Consider the following 18,528-nt stretch of genomic DNA (forward strand, 5'->3'; position numbering starts at 1 on the left):
AATCTTTTAGGTGACACCTTGTATAGCGGTATGTAACTTTTGTTGTTATTTTTGTTCCATAATCTAACTAATTAATAGTTTAAAAATTTTTGGTAGAGTTTCCCCGTTCTCCGCATAAGTATTAAGGGAACAAAAACTTTAATATTTTTTCACTTTTTTCCTCCTTATCTGATATTCGTACCTAAAAGACAGGCGACTTGTTCATTTTGTTTGATTTCGGCTCTAGTCTGCATTAGTAATGAATTTTAAAAATTTTTGATTTGTACAATTTTCTGTTTTTAACCTGTGATGTTTTTAATTATTTGTATTAACGACCTATGTCCGCGGTAGGTGTACCATGTTGGCTAACTTCTATGTAATTCTCGCATAGTAAGTAATTTTTTAATTGACTAATTTTAAGAAAACTTCAACTTGTATTTTATTGTAGTTTTTTTCCTGATGAAGAAACAAAATATAGTTTCGAAAGCTTGAAAATTTAAAAGAGTGTAACTTTTTTTATCCTTGGCTGCATCCCCGTCTAAGAAAGAAATTTGGTTTTTAACTTAGACAGCCGTCTAATTTTTGACTTTATATATATATATAGGTATAATGTAGTTAATGTGTTTTAGTCTTAGTCAGATACATGTATATTGAATGGTGTATTAGGGTCAACCTATTTCAATAAACAGATGTATTATTATTACTATAAATATTCATTCATAATAAATTAATAAAATGTAATGTTCATCAAATATTTCTATTTATTTGTTCATAAAATATGCATTTATAACTCGAAATCGCTTTTTTCCCTAGGGAGGTAAGTTACTTACCTCCCGTTGTCCATAGCAATTTCCACTTCTACGGTAAAATCCACTTACCTCCTTAAAAACAATACATTAATAGTCTATTTACTATAGTGAGAGTAGATCAATTATTTTAAATACAATGACATTATCGGTGGGTTTATCAAATAAAGTTTGACTTTAATTTAAGTAAACTAAAATAGATTGCTGAAGTATGACATTGATTGGGCTTTGCTAAGGGATTTAATTTAATCTTGTTTCAATTTCTTTTCATAAATCGGCCGATTATCGCCCAAAAAGTGACTTCCATTTATATATTTATTAATGTTCCCAAAAATTTTCGTTACACTTTGGTTTCCTTTGCAAACAAAACTTGAGAATTTTTTTAGGTAGGTATCATATAATCTGAGAGACATTTCTGTGACATTTTAAGCAAATTAAAGACCGCACAATTAAGCTTTTCCGTTATAATTTTTTGTGTTTCTAGGTTAAAAACAGCGCTTAGGTAAAATTACATCAACATCTCTGACTTCGCATGGTACTCGGTTCCATGAATTTAATGTGACTTAAAACAGTTCTAAACTGCTTGTTAACATAGCGAGTAATGACAGTAGCATACGAAAAGTGTGACGGAAAATTAGTTCACGTGTGTACCCACATTGTCCTTTATTTTTCGACAAAGCTGTAGATATTGTTAACGATATTTCGTGGGACAGTCAGAAAATAGGACAAAATTATTATGTAGTAATTGTGGTTTTTAGTTTCACATTTGCTAAGGTTTGAAGTATTTAAATTTTTTGCCATTTTTGCTAAAATAAGCTAAAAACTTTTTAAGCGATTACAATAGTATGTAATATCATCTAATTTAGAAATTAAAAATGACTTTAGATAAAAATAAAAGCAAAAAAAATAGAAATTAAATGTCATAAAAATAGTAGTAGCAATAGTAATAAAAAAATTAACCTGATGATGGCCTCTCGAAGACGAAACGTCGGATTGCAAAAATGTTGACGCCATTGGAGAGAGCGAAAAAAGTGGCAATGTAAATATCCAATTTATTTTAATATTCGTTTTACAAAATTTCGGGTTTTCATGTTTCGCGTCAATAGTAGACTTTGCAGATAAACTTTGTATTGCTGAAATCTCAAATCATCCAGAGATAATTTATCATTTGTGCATTTGTAGTTCGACTTAGATGTTTATAGCAAAACTGTACAAAAATAAAGTTTTGGGTCGAACAATGAGACAGTTTTTTTGTATTTTTTTCCGTAGAATTGAATAATGTAATCAGTTTTTGATTTTTTTTAATTTAAACAAATTATCAACAATTACTGAAAAATTCATTGTTGTGTCATTTTTTATTTTTTTGCATTTTTGAGCATGTGATTACAGATTTTTTGATTTCACCAAAAAGTATATGTCAAAACGAAAAAAATGATCGCCGGCAGAACTCTATACGATGAATTTTTCTTTGAAAAAAAAGTGTCAGAAAAATGGGAAAAAATGAATATCTCGGAAACTTCTTGATTTTTTTTTTTTTAATTTCTGATTATCATCAAAATTAAATTATATTTGCGGAAATGAGAAATAAAAAACGAAAAATCAGAGGAAAACCTGTTTTTCGCATTTTTCTCGGAAATTTTGAGGTTATCTTAAAAAGTGACCTCTACAAAAGTTGTAGATTTTTGCATGATCTACAACTTTTGTGTACTTTTTGTGGATACTTTTTTGTTTGACGTCAACTTTCGCCAGAAGTCCCAATGATACAATTTTTCACAACTTTTTCCGCTTTTTCCGTTTTCAAAATCAGCTTTAAAACTACAGTAAGTTGATTTTCGAGGCGTAAATTAACTTAAAATGACGTTATATAGTATCTTTTTTAAGCATAATTGCATAAAAACAACTCTGTTATAATTGTTGATTTAATTCATTTTTATTCACAGACGACAGAATATCCGAATAAAGATAGAGAGAGAAACTATGAACAATTGAATAATTAAATACTATCCAATACTTTCTTATTAAAAATTTCGTATAGGCTAGTTATTTCTTTCTTTCCCTCATATTCAGAGGTTTGAGACAATGATATTGATTATTATAAAAATAAAATAAATGACATAAGCAATGAATATCAAGTCCTATTGATAAATTACACAGGGCCATAAAATGAAATTGAGATTTACCTTCTCTCAAACCTGTTGGCCTTTATGTTTTTGAGGTGCTGATCTCGAACCCGGTATTTATATAACCCCAGCACGTCTATATCAAGGTTAAATGAAGGTCAAATTTCGTTTTTTGAATGATATAACTGTTTTGATCCCGAAATCCGAAATAGCGAGAAATTTTACGTCCAAATACGTGTTGACCTGTTAGTAAAAGTGACCTGCATTTGACCTTGATCCAGATGCACTGGGGTTAACTGGTCCGAGATCCGACGTCTCATTTCGTAGCGGAAATTCCAGCCGGTAGGTTCAAATCTCAGATTCGCCCATTAAATGACCTCCAGAGGCCAGTTTCACCAACGGGTCAACACGTATTTGGACGTAAAATTTCCCGCTCTTTCGGAATCCGGGGTAAAAAAAATTATATCATTCAAAAAACGAAATTAGACCTTCATTTGACCTTGATCCAAACGTTCTGGAATTATACGGATACCGGCATCGTGATCAGCGACTCAAAAAACGTAAAAATTAACTGGTCCGAGATCCGACGTCTCATTTCGTAGCGGCAATTCCAGCCGGTAGGTTCAAATTTCAGATTCGACCTTTAAATGACCTCCAGAGGTCAGTTTCACCAACGGGTCAACATGTTTTTGGACGAAAAATTTCCCGCTCTATCGGAATCCGGGGTAAAAAAAGTTATATCATTCAAAAAACGATATTTGACCTTCATTTGACCTTGATCCAAACGTTCTGGAATTATACGGATACCGGCATCGTGATCAGCGACTCAAAAAACGTAAGGATTAACTGGTCCGAGATCCGACGTCTCATTTCGTAGCGGCAATTCCAGCCGGTAGGTTCAAATTTCAGATTCGACCTTTAAATGAACTCCAAAGGTCAGTTTCACCAACGGATCAACACGTATTTGGACGAAAAATTTCCCGCTTTTTCGGAATCCGGGGTTAAAAAAGTTATATCATTCAAAAAACGAAGTTTGACCTTTATTTGACCTTGATCCAAAGGTGCTGGGATTATACGGATACCGTGATCGTGATCAGCGACTTCAAAAACATAAAGGTCAACTAGTCTGAGAGAAGGAAAGTCTCGATTTCGTTTTGTATATTAATTATTTGATAAATTATGTAAACAAATAAATAAAGACACATTTTCTTTTGTAATGAGAAGAATTGTACACAAATGTTATTTCAACTATTGTTTTATAGAATATTAGTAATTTAATTTTTTTCTTATTACTTCACAAGAAATGATCAACCTGTATCGTGTTTCAGTGCATTATAGCTACTATGTAACTATTACGAAAATATGTCATTTGGTAAAAAATGTGACCAAACATAGTACAGCTCTTCCTTTATTTTCCAGTTTCAAATAAATAATAGCTGGAATGATGCCAAACATTTTACTACCTTCACGCCACCACATAAATTTACTGAACTTTCGCATTGTGAACTCACATTAACTCTGCGATAATGGAACGTAGTATAATAAAAATTTGAAAAACACGACCTGGCCTGGTTTTTACGTCGCCAACTATGTTAGACGTCTAAATAAGGCATTTCGAGCCCGGCTAATTACATGGCGGTGTGATGATTAGCATACACTAATTATCTCCAAAGAAAATTAAATGCCCCACCTTAAAACTTAATAATATTTGATCCACATTCGCGTCGATGTATAAAACTTGTTCCCACACGGTCACCTGATCGTTCTGAGATTATAAAAAGAGCAATAAGTTCAACGAAGTGTATATCAATATGCGAGAGAAAAATCTGGTATCAAAAGTATTTTTTGTACGCTCAGGTAATTTGACACCTTTGCTGAATTTGTTGAGACATTTATAAGTGACGTTTACAAATTAGTGATCGGACGTGATTACCTACTTACCGATCAATTCTTATTAAAGACAAAATTAAAATTACTATTTGATAATTAAAATTTATTGGAGCAATAGAATTCGGGTTTAAAACAACGTTCTCTTTTGATGAAGCTATAGTTCTTGCACATTTTGTGATAAAACTCTCATATTGATGGGCCATTTTGATGTATCTAATAAACAGCTGAGATCATTCGTCAGCCGAACCACCAGACATATACTGATTTGAAACTTAGTAATACTCACCGGTATGGGACAATCGACAAATGCTATTTTTGAGGTCTTAACCACAGATATAAAAAACTGCCAAACTGGCAGAGAGAGACCTGCTACATATTTCGCAGGTACTACAAAAAACCTGTGTCACTACTGTCGGCTCATAAGTCTGCAAAGTAGTTGTTCCCCGCACTATAATCAATTTAAAAATTGTTTTATCTACTTTAAAAAGCTAGGTAGGTACTAAGTAGCAGTAACCACTCGTAGACGTAATATTATCACATACCACCTGTCATGTCAAGCCACATGTCACAGAGTTATCTAAACACCTTGTACACTCTTCAATATTAAAAGGAAACGTGAAACACAAAAACACAATAAAAAATACGCACTAAAATGTCCCCTGTATTCAAATATAAAGTAGTAATTTAGCAATACCTAGTGGCTTAACCTCTTCATAGAGTAATAAATATTCATATGCTATCTCTGTAATTTGTTTCGTTAACGGTAATTTCCCCAGTATAGTTTAATTAACGACGACAGACGGAAAACAAGCCTAATCCGAAAACGTTTGACACAAGTCAGATGCTGATTTAAATTTTTTTCATCTGGATACATTTTAAAGGAACAAAATAGAGAAACACACCAAGTAGTAACATATTGATGATTAATTTTTCGTACACACATATCGAGACAAAAACAAACATTAAACTGGTTATACTTCGGGAAAATTACTACTCTGTGGTCTAACGCCCCGATCAGCATTGAATATTAACCACAATATCCAGAAACAGCTAGATATTGGGTGTAATTTAGTGCCGGTCGTGGCATTAGTCCGCAGAGTAGTTATTTTCCTCAATATCGTCGGTTCAAAAATGTTTCACTTAGTGGGCTTTACAGGCTTTATAGAATAGTACCTTGGAAGTAGCAGGTCGCTCTCTGCCAGTTAGCCGTACTGGCCGTAATTAGGAGTATCCCTGAGGATGTAGAACAGATGAAAAAAAAGTAAAGATCTAAATAAATAATTATAAAAATGCTAATAAAAGCATACGTAAAAGTTTAACAAACCGACGACTACATTGTGTAAAGGAAACTGCTCATATGCTGAATCAAATCACTAAGATCAGCAAAGGAACCATTTGTTGGCATTCCTCTTGAGACGGCAGGCACCAAGGAGAATCCTCGTCAATAGAAACAATTTATCACTTCCTATATCACGTGCAATATTATTGGAAACAAGAGAATTCAAAATAATAAGTCTTGGATATAACCACAAGATACCTTTTATGAGAAAAGAAATGCTTCTTTTAAATCAGATTACTACTTCATCACAATTTTGATAGCAATGTATTTTAGAAAAATGTTTCATTGGAAATGTAAACCACCAAACGAATAATATAATAATTAAGGAATGCGGGACTAGGTAAAACTGAGACTAACAGCGATAGAATTTCTGCACCCAATTAGAAAGCAGGGAATAAATCCTAATCAGTAGGACAAAGAATCGACGGTTTGGACACTTTTTAACAAAGGAAGAAGAAATATTGATAAAATATAGAAACAAGAGGATAATAAAATGGTTAGAATAAAGATAATTTGAGGTAAAGATTGATGACAAGTATCGAGAAAATTAACAAATATAACTCAGCTAATTCTGATATCATGCTATCGGACATACTTTGAAGTTAGTATGAAGTGGAAATAATCTCTCCGTTAGTTAAGTATAAAAAACCATTGAACAATATTGGAGTAGAGAAAGAAGGGTTTTGTAGAATATCACTTTTCCAAAAAAAAACTCGTGTTGCTATCTTCTGTAAAACAGGTATATTAAATACGTAATGAAGAGTGAAATAATCTGAAATAAACAGATATAAGGTGTGTTCCAAACTAAACAGGACTTTTCAAAAAGAGGTATTTCTATTCTATCTATTGGCAATTACATGCGTTGGAAAGGTAGATCAGTGATGTACTGTCAAAATTTCATGATATTTGGACGAATAGAAGCTGAGCAGAAGCAATTCTGAAGTGACAGTATGTTTGTGTCATCGATACAAAAATGAGCATCGAACAAGGAGCTAATATTAAGTTTTATTTTTAAACTTCGTAAAACTTTTACAGATATGTTTCAATTGACAAACTAAGTTTACAGCGATGATTGTTTATCCCCTGGCTTAGTTAGGTATACGTGGTTTAAAAAGGGTCGTGAGGACATAAATGATGAGTAACATGTTGACCAACCGAAATCCGTAATCACCGCAAATTCTATCAAAACTGAGAGCAAATTCATCAAGGATCAGCCAAATTTTTAATTGAAATTCATAGAATTGGAATTGAGCATCTCAAAAACATCAGTTTATCGTATTTCAACTGACGACAATGAATTGCTCACAATTAAACATTCGAAGGGCATTATCAAAGAGGCCAAAAAGGACAAAAATTTCCTTTACAAATCGTGATGAATCGTGGTGTTTTAAATATGATCCAGAAACCAAGCGCCAAAGTGCTGAGTGGAAAATGCCAGCCGAACCAAAACCCAAAAAATCTCGTATGGAGAAGTCAAAAGTGAAGACAATGTTGACTTGCTTTTACGATGCACAATTCTATCTTGACGTTTTAAAGTGTTTGGTGCATCGTATTTGTCGTACTCGTCCAGAATATCGCGCAGGAGATAGTTGGCGCTTGTTGCACGATGATGCTCCATCTCATCGATCTACGCTTTAACTGATTTTTTGAATAACACTCGCTTTATTCGCCCGACTTGGCACCGTGCGACTTTTACCTTTTCGGAAACTTACATTTGTCGATGAAAGGAAAGTGGTTTATGGACGTGGAAACCATTCAAAAAGCTTGTACCGACATCCCGGCACTCACTCATTCGACATGCCTTTGGACCATGTAAATATCTGTATTGACTCGGAAGCGGAATATTTTGAATAAAATAAATCGGTGCTATATAAACCTCCCATAATTCCAAGATCTATTTTTTCAAACCTGTGAATTATTCATTCTTTAATTGACTTTGGGCAGTATTAATTAATTAATGATTGACTTAATAAGTAATAATTCTTTTCTATTCCATATTTAAGAAACTAATTCCATATTATCCCTACATTTTCCAGTGAAAGTATAAATGTATTGTTTCATTAATCTTTGTACAGTTCAAGAATAAAACACATTTCCTTGTATGGTTCAAATGTTTCATTATTAAATGCTTTCAAGCAATGAAATTTGGTTTACAAATCGATCCAGTTTCAAAAATATTAACAAGAAATAAACTACAATTCCATATTATCCTTCTTTACCCTTATTTGGCATTTTCTGAGAACTTATTTTAGATAAAAGTTAATTAGTAAATAATTATAGATAAACTGACAATAGAATTGCTCGAATATAACTCGGCCTTTTATTTTACACAAATTGCACGTCGAACATAGTTTTTTGATATTAAATCTTCTTCAATCAAAACCAGACATGTCATGTGCATTCAAACAAAATCATTCATATTTATGTGTTTTTTTTTAATTAATATAAATTTTCCATGATGGCGATCCTATCATTTTAAGCAGTCGATTCTTAAGTTATTCACGTAAAAACAAAATAAAAGCGTAATCTATGTGGGAGAGGGGACGGTATTTCAGTATTACGTAGGCGCTGTCGTTAGAAACCACTAGATCAAGAAGGGAGTTTCTCTTATTTCGGATGAAAAACACTTAATGCACACTTTGAGCTAATTGCTAATATTTAATTTTGTTTTATTTTTGCGCCGAGAAATAGACACCAACACGACGTGAACGAATAAATATTTACCCATCACGCGAATGTGCAATTATGCGAGCGCGAAGACCTACCTATTATTAAAGTTCAGAAAATGCTAAAACTTGTTATGTAACACCAATAATTTTGCTCGTTACCCATTACATAAATCTGTTGAAATGTGTAACATTCACTTCGATGGAGAATCTGAGGTCATTATTTACATATTACTATTTCTACAAAGCAATCCTTGATTTGTTAGTGTTTTCAAATTGGAGCGACTAATACGGATTAAAATTCTTAATATCATTTTTCTCGTTAAAAATATTTTGCATTGTTCAGTTTTATAACATAACGTATGGGTTCAACAGTCGCTGTATCGACTCAATTTAGGCACCTCTGAAAAAACTAGAGAGCCATGACTTGGCCAATTAAAATAAACAAGCGGGGCATTTTCTAGAGCAAGTAATTAAATTGGCTTCATAATTTTTTATTCTATGAATTTTGTAATATTGATATATTTTATCTCTTGCAAAATTGCGACAATAATACAAAAATTGACTTCAATAGGCGAAACTTTGATTAAAACTGTTCTTAAACATTTATCTAGCTATAGATCAGATATATGTATTTTAAAAATGGTCAATTTAGTTTCACAAAGCGTTACTTTAATTTCAACAAATAAATTTAATTTTGGAGTCAATTAATAGGACCCCAGAATTTGTAAGTTTCATTGCAGAGCAATAATAATAATCACAGACTAACAAAATTTAACTTTTTTTGGAAGCAGAAACTTGAATATATATTTCCAAAAGATTTAGGTGTGCTGAATCCGAATCTGGCAGCAAAATTGCTCTACCACGTCAGGTTTTAGAAATATCCTAACCTAACAGTGCAAAAAACACTGTTTTTCGTCATATTTGAGGTTATGTAGTAATGCCATCTATTCTTGTTCAAAAAACTAATACATTGAATCTAAAAGTACAAGGTTCCCTCTTTCAAATGCCGTTGAGTTTCCTCAAATACCTTTTTTTTTCGTTGAGATATTACATGTTGAAATTTTTAAGTTTCTCAGTTTCTTAATATGCGAAAATCTACTAAGGATCCCTTAGACATCAAGCAGTCGATTGCAATTCAGAAACTTCATACCCATACGGTTTGTGGGTTTGGAGTTGGTGGGCTTGGGGTTTGTAAGCTTGGAGTTTGTAGGTTCGAGTTTTGTGGGATTGGGGTTTGTGGGTTTAGGGATTGTGGGTTTGGAGTTTGTGGATTTGGAGTTTGAATTCGTATGTATTGAAGGTTTCTGAGTGTGAAGTTTCTGAACTGCAATCAACTGGTTGGCGTGTAAGGGATCCTTAGTAGATTTTCGCATATTAATAAACTGATAAACTTAGAAACTACTAAACGGCATTAGAAAGAGGGAGCCTTGTACTTTTAACTTATATATATTTTTTTAAGAATAGATGGCATTACTACATAACTTCAAATATGACGAAAAACAGTGTTCTTTGCACTTTTAGGTTAGGATATCCCAAAAACCTGACGCGATAGAGCAATTCTGCGGCCAGATTCGGATTCAGCGCACCAAAATCCTTTGTTAATGCATATTAGTGTGTCTGCTTCTTGACCCTTGTTGGCCTGTGTAATATTTCAGAGAAAGTAAAACAGTGGGACAACAACTCATAACTCATTAACGCTCAAAATGCCACGGGCACCATTGCAAGCTCTTTCACAAAATTTGAGAAAAAAAGTCATTCGGACCACAAAGACGGACTTTCATGTTGAAAAATACCGCAATTTTTTCCTATATTCAATTTTTATACCGTATCGATAAGACCAAAGGATATAGATAAATTATCTCAAGGATCCATAATGTGCGCATCATTGGATGAACCAAAATGGCAGGTTAACTGGAAAATGATGGTATCAGATTTTTAATAGGGCGAAAAATGGGGGTTGTTCAGAAAATCTCAAAGGGTGATGAAATTCTAGGAAACAACATTGTGACCCTTACTATTTACGATTCTGAATATTTTCTTTACCATCACATTCGCTCCTTTGCCCGAAATTAGTAAATTCTTATTATTTCCGATTGTGTTAATGAGGAGTTATCTTTCAAAATGCAGTATTTAATCAAAACCAGTTGTTAAGCAAATTGTGAATGTTTGCGTTAAAGTTATCCATCTTACTAATTTATTTTTGTAGGTTCCGATATGTAGCCTTGGATGTGTAATCAATCATGCACGAAAATTGGAAAATCGGATTTGTAATACTTTTATATAACAGTCAAAACAAAAAAAAACTGCGTTTTGAATGTTATTTATCATAAAACTGCATTTTGAAAGAAATTATGAAAACAACTGCAAGATGAAACATTTGAATACTATTTTATTTTGTAAACCGCCTCGTTTAGGAAAGCTGAAACTTAAATTGAACAACACAACAAAAACTTTAAAATATCTATAGAAAAACAATATTCTGTTACAAAAAATATTAACAATTTTTTGTTCGCAATCGCAACTTTCATCATTTTCTTCATCTTCTTCTACCTCGTTTTCTTAATTTGTGTCATCGCCATTGTTAGTTTTATCAATCAGGTCTTTATATACCACTTCAACTTTTCGACAGTCCTCCAGTTTATTTTTTCGTTTGTGGTTATGTCTTTTTTTGAATATGCTTTGTCCAATAGACCGTCAATGTCTTTTAACTTTCTTGACTTGGCCACTCTAGCCAGTTCGATTGGTTTCAATGCGATTTTCGCAAAAGATTTTCCTTTTTTCAGCAATGCTATAGGGTGTGAAGTATTATTTCTGTAAAAATTTTCCAATCTTAACGTTATGACAACTGCTTTATTTCTAATAAATTTTTTAATATAAATTCGCTTTGCCTCTCTTATGCCAGTGATCTTCTTCAAGGAACTTCTTACCTTATTTATTTTTCCTTCTATCTTTTTTGTTGCTTTTTTGTCCTTTGGCGTACACCTGAATTTCCAGCCCGAACTTCAATTTCATCCTCATTCATTTTAGTCAATTAAATCAATTAAACTAAATCAAACACCGTCTCAAACATAAAAACAGTTAATTACGACGGCTCCCTTGTTCGTATCTGCAATGACATGGTTAAAACTACGTTTTGAAAGTAACACGTAAAAACTGCATTCTGAAAGTTACAAGACTGCACAAACGCTGCGTTTTGAAAGAAAACTATTCAAGTTCAGATATTTATGGCAAACGTTCAAATTTGAATAAAACGCTATGGCACATTGAATTCAGACGCCTTTGAAGCATGTAATGCCATCTTTAGGATAATAACGGAAAATAATTCAAATACTGCGGTTTGAAAGATAACTCCTCGTTTATAAATAAAATAAATATATCCGTCATTTTCGAATTTTGTAAATTTGTTGACCAAATTTTGGACAGTATTCAAAAGATAAAAGTGATAAAAGTATCAGCATCAAAAGAGGAAGGTTTGTTTCTGACACTATCAATATGATCAAAATAGGCCAAGTCGTAAATTTGAAAAATTTTGGGAAAATTCCAATGTATTCTTTGACCAACTTTTTTATGTTTTGAGATTTTCCGTCGTGAAATCTGATACCACCATTTTCCGAATCAGCCGCTAGTTTGGCTCATCAAGTGACTAAATTGATGAGTAGTTCATGGATCCTTTAAATTGAGAGATTTTAAAGTTTACTATGTAGAACATAAAATTATTATTAATAGTCTTTTTTTGAAAAAAAGTCAGTAATTAAAAAAGTAAAATTTAAAATAAATATACCCTATTTTTTAATAGGAAACCTATTGAGATACGCTGAATTTACCCCGGATTTTACGACAAAGAACTCTTAAACTCTTAACATTTTATATGAAAAACGAACAAGAGTTAAATATTTATGCATCCTTTGAGACGTTATGTCATCAGCATTGAAATATCTTCATAATTTTGTTGCTACCATTCATATATTCATAATAAATGTGTATAACCAAATGTGTACGTTTTAAAATTTAATTTCGTACGGTTATAAGTTCAATTAACTACATTTCTTTAACATTTGTAACAAACGTGCATGAAATATACTAAATGACTTGGTTTTTGCCATATTTATCTTTATTCGGGATATCACTCTTGTAAAAGTACCATTTCACTATTCGTATAACCGTCAAATTTCACTAGAATACTCCACAATTCATTAAAAATACTAAACTAAACTGCACTTAAATGAAAAACACGGTCCGTGAAAATAACAAATCGGCATATACGTCAACTCGACGGCGGTATAATTTAAATTTAGTAAAATTTAATTTAATTTATATGGATACATTTATGATGCACCTTATATAAAAAAGACAAATAGAAAAAACTTACCACTTGTGCTCTGGTTATCCAAAGTATTGAACCTAGAATCCGGCGTTTCCGGTGAATCCGGACTGGGCGGGTGGTCAGACCCAATCCCGGAACTACCCCCACTACTCTCCAACCTCCTCCCCTTGACGTTTTGACCTACAATGTTGGCGTTGAGGCACCTCCTCAGTTCGATCCCGGTGAGGTTGCCCTTCGTCCTATGTACAGTGTCGTAATCCCTTGGGGGCAGCAGGATGGGAGAGTTCTTTTTCCCCAATTTCTCCCTGAGTTCTGCCGCCACTGAGTCGTACAGCGTCGTCACTCGTGTGCTTTCCACCGCGAACCTAAAAAAGAAAGGCAAAAATGTAAAACAAATCATCGACATTCACCAATTCATTTTGATTTATTGTACACAGGAGCAAAATAGAAATAGTGTGATTAACTTAGAGATCTCAAAATAAGCAGGACTTTTTAAAAATAAGAACAGCAAAGTCCTTTTGGGAAAACCGATTTATTTTATTCAAAATAGTCTCCTTCCGACTCAATACAGCGACATTGTACGATTTAAAGGCATGTCGAAAGAGTGTTTTAGATCGTCGGTAGGGATTTCCTTCGGGATGTCGGTACAAACCTTTTAGGCGGCTTCTACGTCCACAAAATGCTTTCCTTTCATCGGCAAATGCATTTTTCCGAGTGGTTGACAGTTAAACTGCGATTTTTAGTTACAAAATGGGTTACAAGTGTCGATCGATGAGATAGAGCATCATTTTACAACAAAAACGCCAACCTCCTCCTGCGAGATATTCTGGCCGAACTAATATCAGCTCTTTGTTTGATGCCCATTTTTGTACCGATGACACAATAATTACTTACACCATAAAGGAGGTAAGTATTATTTACCAGTCGAGGACGATTTTGCGCCCGAGCGGAGCGAGGGCTGGCAATAGAGTCTGAGACTGGTAAATTATACTTAACTGCTGCGTGATGTATAACATTTTATCTGCTCTCACAGTTCTTTATGGTTCATGAAATAAATATTAGGTTATATTTTTTGACATTTCTTAATCAATTCATTTTGACATTAATCGAAATCTTTCAAAGTTTTCTTGGTTGTTTGGATTTTGTCGTTTCTAAGGTGTTTATAAACAAACTTACATAAAAGTTGCAATATAGCTGGTTTTGAATTATTATTTCTAAATGAGTGATTTTCAAATAGAAATGCAGTAAATGCTGCCTGCAAACTTTTATTGACCGAGAAGTCGAAAGTGCGCTACGGATGAGCATATAGAAATTTCAACGAATGGTGTCAGAACAAGAATACTGGTGTTTCTGAAATGTCACTGCTAGCATATTTCATGGAGAAGTCAAAAACTTTAAAGTCACCGGCGAATTTGTGAAGTGAAGACTCAATAACTAAGTCAACTATTTTCGTAGAGGAGAACGTGGATATATCAAAATACCTAAAAAGTGAAACGTTTTTACAAGTCAACGATTTTCTCGTTTGAACAACATCAATTTCAAAAATTTCGATGACATTGTAGTTACAATTCCAGATTCTAAAAATGGTATATCACGTACGTTTACAATTACTTCTCGTCTGGGTTCTGTTTCTCACCTAGAAATTCTCAAGAAATATATCAAGATTAGATTGAAAATTCGAGTAGGTAGATGTTACAACCAACCAGTAGCCAAGAATACCCTTTCTATGATTTCTAATCAGATGCACAGTTTTTGAAACTAGAACATCCTCAAACATATACTCATTTCGAATTCCAATTCATTCCGAAGAACATTGGCAACGTTACTGGCTAATACAGGAGTTGATGTATTAGCAATCAAGAGACATGGTGTGTGGAAATCAGCCACAATTGCAGAAAGTTGTGTTGCTGACAGTTTAAGTAACAAAAATGAAATAGCCAACATGAGTCATTACAATGATACTTCAATTCCAGATTCTAGTAGTACGTCGCATCATGCTGTTTTAATGGATCACCAGATAATATTGAGCCTCTGGTGACTGAAATGGAGCTGTCAAATCATTTTGAGAAAAATGTGACAATTAGTAAACGCGAGGAGAATAATTATCCAGATTTTATAAATGTTACTAAATATAATAATTGTAAAATTACTATAAATATAGTATAGTAGTAACTCTATAGTAGGATCATATTCGATGCAAAGTAATAAATCATTGCCTGTCAAGGGAATCAGTGCAACACATTTTAGGGGTGTTTTGAAAATTGAATAATTTCTTTATGCATTATGGATTAATAATATATATTTATGAAGAACAAAATGAAAAACAAAGGCATCTCCTTCGCACATTGGGCGGCAGGGCAACAATACATTTATTACTCCTTTCATCCTCCCTCATATAACTTGTGTCTTGTGTTTGTTGCGGGGGCGCGCGTGCCGGCCCGGCGTGGTCAGTTTCGTTTCGATTGTATTGGTGCTGCGTGTTTCTCGCACGCGATATTTGTGAGGTTATAGTAATTGTTATAAGTGCAATTATATTTCGTTCGAGCTGTACGTGTGTTTCGCGCTATTATTTGAGAATTTGTGAGTGAAATCATATTTCTTGTGCTCCGTAACAAAAGTGTTTTTAGTGGTTTATTTGTGTGTGTTTCGGGCTGTTGTTTGTGAATCGTGAATGCTATTATATTTTCTGTGCTAGTGAAGTGAAGTTTTTTGTATTATCATTGTTCTGTTGTCGTTATATGGAGAAATGGAGGCGGTACCTGGATGTTCGCAAGCCGGATATACTGCTGTGGGTACAAAAAAATCTGTATTAAGTTACAGAAAAAAAACGATTTTATTAAATGTCTATAACGCTTTAGAAAAGGATCATCCCGTGAAACTGAAGACTGGTTTGGTGGAGATGTGTTCTGGATATACTGGAGGAAGCGAATCATCTGTTTTCAAAATTTTAAGAGAGAAGAAAAATGAAGGAGACGTTAAGAAACCTAAAAAAGGGGGTGGAAAGAAGAAATTAATATTAATGAAGATGAGAAAAATGTAGTTCGGCGTACAGTACATAAATAAATCATAGAATTTATATTTTGTTTATCATTTGTTAAAATTTCTTGTTTGATAGAAAAATAACTTATTTTGTTGAGATTGACAGAGAATTGTTGCTAGTGTTTTCATTTGATAGAATCATATCATAGGATTTATATTTTGTTTTCATTCTGTAAATATTTGTAGTATATCTGTTATACAAGGTTTTTGCTTTGAAACTTCGTTCTCCTTATAAAAAAAAATCGTAATGGGGTGCGATGAAGGGATCAGTTCACGTCAGGAACCCTGTTCCTACAAAAATCCCTTTATTCTCATAAACTTTTTGTTTTAAATGTAATTTATTATAAATCCAATTCGTTATTTAAATTCCACATATGTACTACATTTCACTTCTGTACGCGCCACTGTTTATTGTTCCCTGCTCTACGATCAAGCTCGCCAGGTTAGTATTTGACGTATAACCGACCACTTCGTACACTCGATGCACCTGGCCGACTACAGCTAGTACCAAAACACAGTGCGTATGCGGCGGTATTTCAGATTTTACATTCAATTTCATTTTAAATTTGAAACGGTTCATCTTACGCCTCCTAAAAATGGTGACACGATTTTCCTTTGATAAAACGCCGACAATTTTTTGCTCCAGTTTGCATCGATTACGATCCAACTATACTATCCTATATTTGTCGAAATGTCATAAAATTTTGAAAGTATATCAGTGAAGGATCTGCTTTTCCGATGCATAAAATTGCCAATAGATAGCCTCACTGGAAATATCTATTTTTGAAAAATACTGTTTTCTGTGGAACGTACCTAATAACGCATATAAAACGCGCTGAATATGATAACTTTGTTAATTTTACTCCATCACTCACAGAATTTTTAGCATATCGCTAAAAATGGCCGAAAATCCCGGAAAATCGTAAATCGTTAAATATTCGATCACCATAATAAAAAGAGTTGACATTAAAAATACAAAAATTCGAGGACTATATACAGAGTGTCCCGTTCATGTTTCAAAAAAACTTGTGTGCAAGTTCCCCATGGGAAAATAATAGGGGTAGTTCATATTAGTTTGTCGACTTAATCCTGAAACACCCTGTATAGCTGTATAATTGAGTTGAGATTAAATTTAAAACAATAATATAACTATTATTCTCTAGATACCTATTATATAATTATTTTTTTTAATTCTGCTGAAGACAGTTACATCTAGCAAAAGATTTATACAAGCCAAACTAAATACAACTTAACCGCTGGAATTGGTCGTTACCTCTTATAATTTGCTACACTGTTATTACATCATGAAACGGCGGCTTTATATAGAAAAAAAAAACGTTGTAGCTGGTGGCTTCAAAGTACAAAAAAATTACAATTAGTCGCAAGGTGACAAACGTAATTACTGTACCTAGTAATAATAACATGGCAGCATAATTGCTCGAAGGCAAAACAGGAAAAAATGTACATAATAACTTCCCGACTTCAGATTTTATTTAAAAAAATGTTATTGTAGAAATAATGTGCTATGAAGAAGCGTTCTAATTTGAACAGTGCTAGAAAAAATTTTGAGTCAAAGAAAAAGCTCACAGGTAGTTAAATTAAGACCACTCATATCTTAATTTTATTCTTACTTTTATTCTTGTTCTGGACTTGGTATTAGTTTTGGTCATGTCTTCGGAAAACTCTTAATCACGATTGATGACTACCAGAGAATAACTGCTCTGACAATGAGCATATAACGAGCGTTCAAATAAAAACGTGGTCGAAGTTGGCTCTGACACATTGGACGTAAGGAGTAGCTTATAGCGACCAACTTAACCTCATTTCTCAACGAGCTGTATAGCAGCTGTCAGTTTCAATAACGTTAATGACTATATAACAATAAATTAAAGCAGCTGCTGAAAGTGTCCCCTCCTTGTTCCAAGCACTCTTCACACCTGTTCCTCAAAGAATTAAAGACATTTTCTAAGATGCTCGGGTATTGTTAATTTCACGAATCTTGTAATATAAGTCGAGCCTGCAGATGGTTTAAATCAGGAATAGGCAGTTCAAAAATAGTGTTTTTAAGGTAAGGCCACAAAAATAAATTAAACGGCGTAATATCACATGACCTCGGTGGAAATTCAAAAAACTTCCCTCAACATATTCATCGTCTCGCCTGCCGTATGTGCCCTTGCGCCATCTTGTTGAAAGTAAAAGTTTGTAATTTCGTTTTCTTCCAGCTGGTTAACAAAAGGAGCGATAATTTCTTCTCTATACCTTTGCGCAGTAAGAGTACCATTAAAAAAAATAGGTCCATAAATCCTCCTTCGATTGAGAGCACACCAAACTCCAATTTTTTGAGCGTGTAGAGGGCCCTCGA

General features: G+C 33.4%; 1 protein-coding gene across 2 annotated transcripts in view; it reads right to left on the minus strand.

Moving 5' to 3' along the window:
* Window positions 1-18,528, minus strand: part of LOC108903173 (trichohyalin-like) — a 175,907-nt gene that overhangs the window by 43,361 nt on the left and 114,018 nt on the right. For both annotated transcript variants that reach the window (XM_018705262.1, XM_018705263.1), the window contains exon 3: window positions 13,173-13,492. In XM_018705262.1, the coding sequence (XP_018560778.1) occupies window positions 13,173-13,492 (320 nt within the window). The remainder of the gene's footprint in view (window positions 1-13,172; window positions 13,493-18,528) is intronic.

This window comes from Anoplophora glabripennis, unplaced genomic scaffold (genome assembly GCF_000390285.2).
Source record: "Anoplophora glabripennis isolate ALB-LARVAE unplaced genomic scaffold, Agla_2.0 scaffold138, whole genome shotgun sequence".
NCBI lineage: Eukaryota > Metazoa > Arthropoda > Insecta > Coleoptera > Cerambycidae > Anoplophora > Anoplophora glabripennis.